At 41.8% G+C, this 8,382-nt stretch overlaps 2 protein-coding genes across 2 annotated transcripts; one reads left to right on the top strand and one right to left on the bottom strand.

The window, feature by feature from the left end:
• Positions 2,917-6,083, top strand: LOC8064003. Its single transcript, XM_021464397.1, has 4 exons — positions 2,917-3,101; positions 3,197-4,510; positions 4,642-4,711; positions 5,202-6,083. Exons 1-4 carry the CDS (start codon positions 3,049-3,051, stop codon positions 5,205-5,207), a joined length of 1,443 nt encoding a protein of 480 aa, XP_021320072.1. The 5' UTR covers positions 2,917-3,048; the 3' UTR covers positions 5,208-6,083.
• Positions 6,252-7,220, bottom strand: LOC8081345. The gene is made up of 3 exons (XM_002444703.2): positions 6,930-7,220; positions 6,651-6,779; positions 6,252-6,535 (listed from the first exon to the last, which is right to left on the bottom strand). The coding sequence occupies exons 1-3, from the start codon at positions 7,140-7,142 to the stop codon at positions 6,464-6,466; spliced, it is 414 nt and encodes a 137-aa protein (XP_002444748.1). The 5' UTR covers positions 7,143-7,220; the 3' UTR covers positions 6,252-6,463.

Below are 8,382 nucleotides of genomic sequence, written 5' to 3'. Positions count from 1 at the left end.
TAGTTATTTTGACCCCTCAACTTTCGCCCAAGCTTCAATTTTATCTCTAAACTTTCAATCCAGCATGGTATAAACTCCGTGACAAGACGGTGATGTAAACGTGGCGGAATATGACTTCAATAATATAAGAGATGTAAGATTGTACGTGGATCAGCAGATGTCAATTAATATTCTTATTGCACTTAAAATAGTTTCCATAAACATGTGCGATGTGCACGGAAATATTTGCTAGTAGTACATAAAAAATAGATAAAACTACAAAAAAAAAGAAAACTCTGATTTCCCTGTATTAATATAATTTTATATAATTTTTTAGTATCATTCGTATATGAGTCACTAAGGATAAATTTTAGCAATTATGAAAAATTTGGATCACAAAGCCTATCATTGTCCAATCATCCTCGTCCTTGTGATCTCGTTCCGTACGACATAGGCAGCTAGGTGATTTTTATTCAAAATTGTTCAGATGAGATTCACTTTGTTCTTCGTATATGATATGATTTATGAGCTTCCAAAATTGGTATTGCTTCTATTTGTGGCAACGCAAGTGTTGAAAGGGTATTTTCTGCAATAGTTTTTTGTGAAAACAATGTTAAGAAATAAGATGAGAGACATTCTTTTAGACGATTGTCTAGCCATTTTCATTGAGCGAGATTTTTTTTTGAAGTAGATGAAGATGGTATAATCAAGACATTTATGTCCCTTCGAAAGCGTTGAATAAAGTAGTCACAAAAATACCATTGTAAGTCTCTGATTCTCTTTTATGCCTTATTTCAATTATTCGCAAAAAAAATTATCAATATGGCTTTTCAACTATTTATACTATACTTAGTGGATGGTTTGAATTTAATTCTTGAATTTAATCCTTTTTATGTTAATTAGTGCATATATACCAAATTCTTGTTAATTTTACAATGATTACCGAATTTGCTAGAATGGATTTACCGAATAGCATATAAATTTTTTTGAGCGGCATTAGACAAAATCCTAGATTCGTCACTCGCTATACGTGAAAAAAGCTTTCTTTCTACTAAGGCCTGTTCTGTCCTTAGCAGATCCTAAATGGTATTTATTTCAGTAAAAGCACATTGATGCCGAAAGAATCTTATTTTAAAATTTACGAGATCCATACTATATATTTCTGTAAACTAAAAAAAACTGGAGCATCTCATAGTTTGGTTTTACTCATGTCACCCCTGAGGCCCTGAGTGTCACCACACGTGCACCACGTTGCTCACTTTGTTGACACGCATGGAAGTGAAAGCTATAGGCCTTGTTCAGTTTGCAAAAAATTTTGGCTTCGGGTACTGTAGCACTTTCGTTTGTTTGTGCCAAATATTGTCCAATCATAAACTAACTAGGATCAAAAGATTCTTCTCGCGATTTACAGGTAAACTGTGTAATTAGTTTTTATTTTTATCTATATTTAATGCTTCATGCATGTGTCGTAAGATTCGATGTGACGGAGAATCTTGAAAATTTTTGGTAGTTTTTTGAAACTAAACAAGGCCATAGTTTCATAGTTTGGTTGGTACTGCAAGGTTTTAGGGCCTGTTTAGATTGGAGATGAAAATTTTTTGGATGTCACATCGGATGTGTCGGAAGGATGTCGGGAGGAGTTTTTAGAAACTAATAAAAAAACAAATTACATAGCTCGTCAGGAAACTGTAAGACAAATTTATTAAGCATAATTAATCCGTCATTAGCATATGTGGGTTACTGTAGCACTTAAGGCTAATCATGGAGTAACTAGGCTTAAAAGATTCGTCTCGTGATTCTCAACTAAACTGTGTAATTAGTTTATTTTTTTTATCTACATTTAATGTTTTATACATGTGTCCAAAGATTCGATGGGATGGATGAAAAATTTTTAGACGGGGAACTAAACAGGGCCTAGTGTGCGCTACATTCGCCCGTGCAAGAGTACGTCTGCATGCAAGCTCCACTCATACGGCCTTTTCGACCATTTCCCCTAGGCCTTGTGGATGCAGCCATGATGCCATGCAGGGTCCACACAACAATCACACACAGTAGTCAAGTTCCATCCGTTACTCATGCAACTTTACCAAACACCAACATTTCATCGTAAGCCAGATTTTAGCAAAACAAACGGATACAATGCTACCACTATCCATGGACCAAACACACCCCTACTGTTTGATCTTCCAAAATTTTTTAGATGTCTTCTAAAAGACAAGTTAGTTTACAAGTTTGTGCTTCTTGTGTGTTCGGCATTAAACGAAAAGGCGTCAATTGTCTAGAATATATATTAGATATTCCTTCAATTATAAATTATAAATTATAAGAAGTTCTATTTTTTTCTGATATATATATTTTGTTATTATTCCCTCCTTACTTACAAAGGAAGTCGTTTAAGACAGCGATACGATCTTCGAAGCCTAACATTGACTCTTTGTTTTTATAAAATATTTATCAAAAAGTGGTATATGTATATTTTTATGAAAGTATTTTTTTAATATAAATCTATTCATATGGTTTTCATATTTTCAAACTCAATAACTTAGAAAGTATTCATGATTTATATTCTCAATATTTGACCAAACTTTATCCAAAACAATTTTCTTTATGAGTAAGGAGGAAATATGTATTTAGATATAATTATTACTCACTCTGTCATGTAGTATAGTGCATTCTAAGAATTTTAAGACAAATTAAGAAAGAACATAAAAGACACATATCCTTATTTTATTTCCTAATCAGACGCTATTGTCAACGTGATTAATGGTGATTGGTTGATAAATAAAAGATATTTAATGTAAAATTACTTTTTATCCTCTAGAATGCATTATATTTGAGGTCAATTTTTGAATACTAGAATGTTTTATATTATAGGATGAAGGGAACAATATTTTTCCATTCGCTTGTTTTATAAACCGTATTTTTTCTATCAGCCAACAGTATTTCTTTTACAATAAATCAATGGGCAGTATTTTCCAGCGAACAGGCTCATATGTCTTCTAATATAAAGACCCGACCTTCACGTTCCCCTCCGGTACCGAAACGTTGTCTGGATCTGGGCTGATTCACATGGCTGCCGTTGAACGTGAGGATCACCGTCAGCGTCAGGTCGTCTTTGCCTGGTGATTATCTAAAAATTCTATTCTTTTCCTTCGCCGAGGGTTAATCGATTTCGCATCAATAGCTTGGATCTGAACCAGATCCGAATCTGGTGCAGCGGCATGTCGTCGTCGTCGAGGTACCAGAGTCGGCCAAAGGTCTTGGCTGTGCGCTTCGGCAAGCGGCGCCGAGCAGCCTTGGCTGCGTGCAGCAGCACGCGCCGGCGACGACGGAGGGTCACTGATTCCGACGCCGCCGTCACTGGGGACGCATCGTCCTCGTGGGCGTCCCTGCCCGAGGATCTGGTGGACCTGATCGCCTGTCGGGTGCTGGCGGTCGACTTGCTGGACTACGTCCGGTTCCGCGCCGTGTGCCCGCACTGGCGCTCCAGCACGGCCAGCCCGCGCGGCCGCGGCATCGTCGACCGGCGCTTCCACCCGCGGCGGTGGATGATGCTCCCCGAGGGCCACGGCCTGTACCCGGGCCACGGAAAGCTGCGCGGGTTCGTTCGCTTCTTCAACCTCTCGACCGGCGCCTTCGTCCGCGTCCACCTCCCGCTCTTCAGGGATCACTGCGTCCTCGACTCCATCGACGGCCTCCTCCTGCTGCAGCGGGACCACGACACCGCCGCCCGCCTCCTCAACCCCTTCACCGGCGACATCCTTGACTTCCCGCCTCTGGAGACTCTCCTACCGTACGTGGGCTCGCAGACGAGCCAAGGCAGGTGGTTCTATATCAGACATGTCAATGCTACCTCCATGAACGTGAGCGCGGATGGAGTCGTCTCGCTCATGATATTTGGGGGAAGCTGTTGGTCCAAGATAGTCTTTGCTACCTCCAGGGAACAGCGATGGAGAGTTTCAAGCTATTTCGTGGATCAATACAGCAGTCCACTGTCGTTCCAAGGCAAGATATATGTGTTGAGGTCTACTGACTGTTACGCCAAACCAGAAATCCTAGAGATCGGCCCCCCACAGCTACTACAAGGGAAGGAGGAACTCTGGATGCCACCACCAAGGTCCATTGCCAAATGTCCACTTCCATGTAGTTCAGACAAGACCGGGATTAATTACCCCTATCTGGCAGAATGCGGCACAGAGATGATGGTGGTCAGTATGACCAACAATTTCAACAAACTTTTAGTTCACAGAGTAGCTGACCTTATGCTGGGAAGGGCTGTCCCGGTGACACGCATTGGTGGCAATTGCCTCTTCATTGACAGGAGGAAGCTGTATGTCAGTTCTAAGGCGTTTCCTACCATTGTGGATGACACAATTGTCTTTTACAGTATGCAAAAACGTATGCTCGCTCAATATCACCTCAGCAGCGGCACAATATTGCCGGCGACAAATATACCTAACGCAGAAGATGCTGGGCCAAGTCCTTGCAGCATCATTAGCCATATCTACACATGTTGCTATCGTGAAAAATGGTCAGCATGGCCTGTGTTTCGTTTTCAATTCCATCATTGTCCTTGCTGATAATTACTGTTCCTTTCCCTGGAACATTTTCTGCTCTATATATGGTAAAGCTCATTATCGTTTTCCCCTTCTCTGCCTATAGGAACAAGGGACAAATAGCGTTTCGGGGGGGAAACAACAGGTGGCGGGTGAAGAGCAAGTGGCGAACTGGGGTAAGTCTTGCCTCTGATGCAATGATCCTGTTCTAGAGCCTGCGTTTTTTTGTTTGTCTTAACATTTTCCCTATTACAATCATAGTGGTTTTTTACCATGCATGTAAGACTTTGGCCTGTTGGAACTGAACTTAATTAGCGAAGATATGTTTGCTAGGATGTATATATGTATTTTGCAAATTATTACATTGTTAATGAGTCAAACACACACTAATGTCGACATGTTGTTTCCAGAGAAGTTGTACAAGGATAGTTGTAGTATTGTTCATTAGAGATGCTATAGTTTGTCCAGCAGAGCAACCAAAATGGTCATACTGATTTCACATCTAGACCACTTCTTTTGTACTTTTGCATATTTAGAATCTTATTATAGATTAGGTATCTCAGAACTTCATCGGTGCATATGCTTTGTACTATTATATTTGATCAGATTGCTTCAGTTGGTCTAACCACTGACTTGACGCGTGCTTTTCTACTTGTGTCATGCTAGGCCTAAGCAGCTTCTGTACCATGGTGGATTGGTGGACGATGGTGGTGCCTGCTGTTGCTTCCTCTACAACTTTATCTCAAATGTTAAATTGTTATGCCGGAAACTCTTTCATACTCATACATATATTTTAGCTGTTGTAGTTGCCATGGACCTATTTACATAATGCCTAGCAAGGTTAGCCGACAATGAAAATCAAGATTTAGTGGTTTTGCAACTTGGCATGCTCGTTGCTATATTATGCTAATGTATAGTGGTGGTAGTACCGCTATGACTTCTTACTGAATATATGGAGAGGAGTGGTGAAAACAATAATGCCTTCACACATGAAAATTCGTTGGAATATCATGTCTTCATACATCTTGTGACCATATTTAGACTTGAGACGACTGTAGTTACTTAATTTGACATATACATTTTATACAAAGCCATGGGTTATTGTAGTAAACTTGTGTGTTCTACTAATTGTTGAGTTGGATTGAGTTGAAACATTAAAACTATGGAGTGAGGTGGATTAGCCGTTTGGTGTGGTTTCGCTCCTTGCTCTGGTGCAAGAGTCACACACGAAACCGATGCATGAGCCCACTAAACATGTCCTTAATTTGGTATGGATTGAATTGGTTAAATGGTGGGTTTAAATCTATTAACTGGGCTACCTCGACCATGTGTTTTGGGAACTAAACTCTGCTGCTAGCTAGAAACTATGGAAACAAGAGCTACAGGCCTGCTGATGAGTTGACTAGAGCAACGTGCTATGGCCAACATTTGGTGTAATATGTTAGCAATGCATATATTGGCCCTCCTAATTTTATTTTGGTGTTCATGCATTATGGTCCATCACTCTCCTTTTGTCCTCTTTGTGCTTTCTCTAGAAGGAAGTTTGTACTTAAACTTGTTTCTCTTTATTTGAATAAATGCTGTAGGGGTGTAAACCCCTCCAGTTTCCATCAAAAAAAAATCAATGTCAAACCATTTAGATTGGAAGCTCACCCCATTGGTGTTTCCGAAAAAACAAAAAGATAGGAAAAAAGATCAGGTACACGGATGCACGAGTAAACCTTGTGGTCTTGTTACAACCAATGTATAAGAAGAGCAAAGCATCTAATGTGAAATTAAAATTGATAGGTAGTACATGATCAGAAAGATAACAATTGTCCTTTAAACATGGTCAGTAATAATAACAATAATAATAATTCACACAGATTTCTTCTGCAGACATGATCTGTCCCACAAAGAAGTGCGACCACCATGCATGAGACGGACGCTCACGATTCACTGCTCTCAGGGAAGGTGATGCACTTGTACACCCTGCATCTTGGGCACAGGATGAAGCCCGCCTGCATGCATGCGAACGCGACGGGGAATGAATATATATATGTTCATCAGAATTCAGAAAGATTCTGAGCCACCGCCGAGAGAGAGCTGATCGATCGAGTTATATTAATCACTGACCGCCTTGCACGTTGGGCAACGGCGGTACACCCGGGTGCCCTCCGACTTGACGTTGTTCTTCTTCCCCTTGCAGAAGTCGCAGAGCATCCACCCCAAGCCGCTGCACTCTTCGCACGCTACCGCTTCTTCCTTAGAAAGAACAATTCACGAGACGAACACCATGGAGCACACCCAAGCATCAGGCTACGCATGCCGGCCCGTGGAGCGCAGTGCCACTGCCACTGCCAGTGCCAGCAGAATCTGGAAAGAAGAAGGGTGCTGAGATCGATCATCACTAACCTCGACCACTGGCGGCAGCTCCGCGGCCGTGCCGAGTTCCCGTGGGACGGACGCGCAGCCGATCCGGCCGTTCCTCGCCCCCGCACTACGCCTGCTGCGCCGCCGCGGTAGCGCGGCCGCCCGGAACGGTGGCAGCGGCGAGCTGCAGCGGCATGGACCGATCCCAATCCACCGGTCCAGGCTCGCGGCGACGCTGCTCCCCCACTGCGCCATCCCGCAGGAGCGAGCTGTGCCTGTGCGGCTGCGGCTGCGGCTGCGGCGGCGTCCCGGCCTCTCCACCGCTCCTTCTACTTTTGCGGATAACAAAACCAGCGACAGCGAGTGGAATGGGAGGAAGCCTAACGCTCTCTGACGCCATGGCCCCACGCCAATCCACCTCGGATCGCCGCTGCCACACCTTCTCCCCTCCCGCATGCACAGTCAACGAGTCAACCCCACAACGTCGCCTTGGGCCCACACTGGGTTGGAGTTGGCTCCGGTACTTGGTTCCCAAAATGTTGCAAAATTTTTCAGATTCCTCGTCACATCGAATCTTTAGACGTATGCATGGAGTATTAAATATATATGAAAATAAAAACTAATTGCAGAGTTGGTCGGAATTGACGAGATGAATATTTTGAGTCTGGTTAATCCATAATTGAACAATATTTATCAAATACAAACGAAAATGCTACTATTTCTATTTTGCAAAATTTTTTAGAAGTAAACGAGACCTTGTTCTGCTGAGGGTCCGGTCAACGCGACAGGCCCGAGCTTCCAGCGGATCATCGTTCATCAGTCACAATTTACAACTACAGATCTCTGCAAGTATCATCTGAAACTACTTCATGGCTGATAGCCTGATACCATCATTTTTCGGCTCAATGTACAGCCTTTTGTGTTACATCATATACAGTAGGATATAGATAATATCATCCGTTGCACTAACAAATATGTGTAGCAACTAATACATGTTTAGTTGAAGGTGTTAAAGTTTAACAGGCACCGTAGCATTTTCGTTTTATTTGGTAATTACTGTTCAATCATAGACTAATTAGGTTCAAAAGATTCGTCTCGCAAATTATTATTTTTTTGTTTCGTAAATAGTTTATAGCTAGTATTCTATGTATGTGTCCAAACATTCGGTGTGATGGGAGTTAAAATTTAACACGACGAACCAGGCCATACTCCCCCATCTTATAAAAATGTTATTCTCACTTCTCGAGAAGCTAAACACTTTCAACTTTAAACTAAACTAGGTAGCGTACCCGTGCGTTGCTACGGGACAACTATTTTTTTACTAAAAACACACCGATCGCACGAGAAGATAACAATAATATAAAATTAAATATTAATATTAAAGTGACATTTAATCCAAAAAGCTAGCAAAGTTTTTGAAATTAATGCAGTCACGAAGAGCGCAGTGTCACAGGCTCACTAACTCTATTGTATAATTTTTTTTGTGTTACAGCAG

Source organism: Sorghum bicolor, chromosome 7 (assembly GCF_000003195.3).
Source record: "Sorghum bicolor cultivar BTx623 chromosome 7, Sorghum_bicolor_NCBIv3, whole genome shotgun sequence".
Taxonomy (NCBI): domain Eukaryota; kingdom Viridiplantae; phylum Streptophyta; class Magnoliopsida; order Poales; family Poaceae; genus Sorghum; species Sorghum bicolor.
Note: the sequence above shows the minus strand (reverse complement) of the source record. Positions and strands in the feature narration are given on the sequence as shown.

Excerpts from the sequence above, each read along its gene's own strand:
- LOC8064003 (XM_021464397.1), top strand. The coding sequence starts at position 3,049 with ATGGCTGCCGTTGAACGTGAGGATCACCGTCAGCGTCAGGTCGTCTTT. Across the intron at positions 3,102-3,196 it reads CGTCAGGTCGTCTTTGCCTG|CGGCATGTCGTCGTCGTCGA; the intron begins GTGATTATCTAA and ends AATCTGGTGCAG. Across the intron at positions 4,511-4,641 it reads TGTTGCTATCGTGAAAAATG|GAACAAGGGACAAATAGCGT; the intron begins GTCAGCATGGCC and ends CTCTGCCTATAG.
- LOC8081345 (XM_002444703.2), bottom strand. The coding sequence starts at position 7,142 with ATGGCGCAGTGGGGGAGCAGCGTCGCCGCGAGCCTGGACCGGTGGATT. Across the intron at positions 6,780-6,929 it reads AGCTGCCGCCAGTGGTCGAG|GAAGAAGCGGTAGCGTGCGA; the intron begins GTTAGTGATGAT and ends GTTCTTTCTAAG. Across the intron at positions 6,536-6,650 it reads GTTGCCCAACGTGCAAGGCG|GCGGGCTTCATCCTGTGCCC; the intron begins GTCAGTGATTAA and ends GCATGCATGCAG.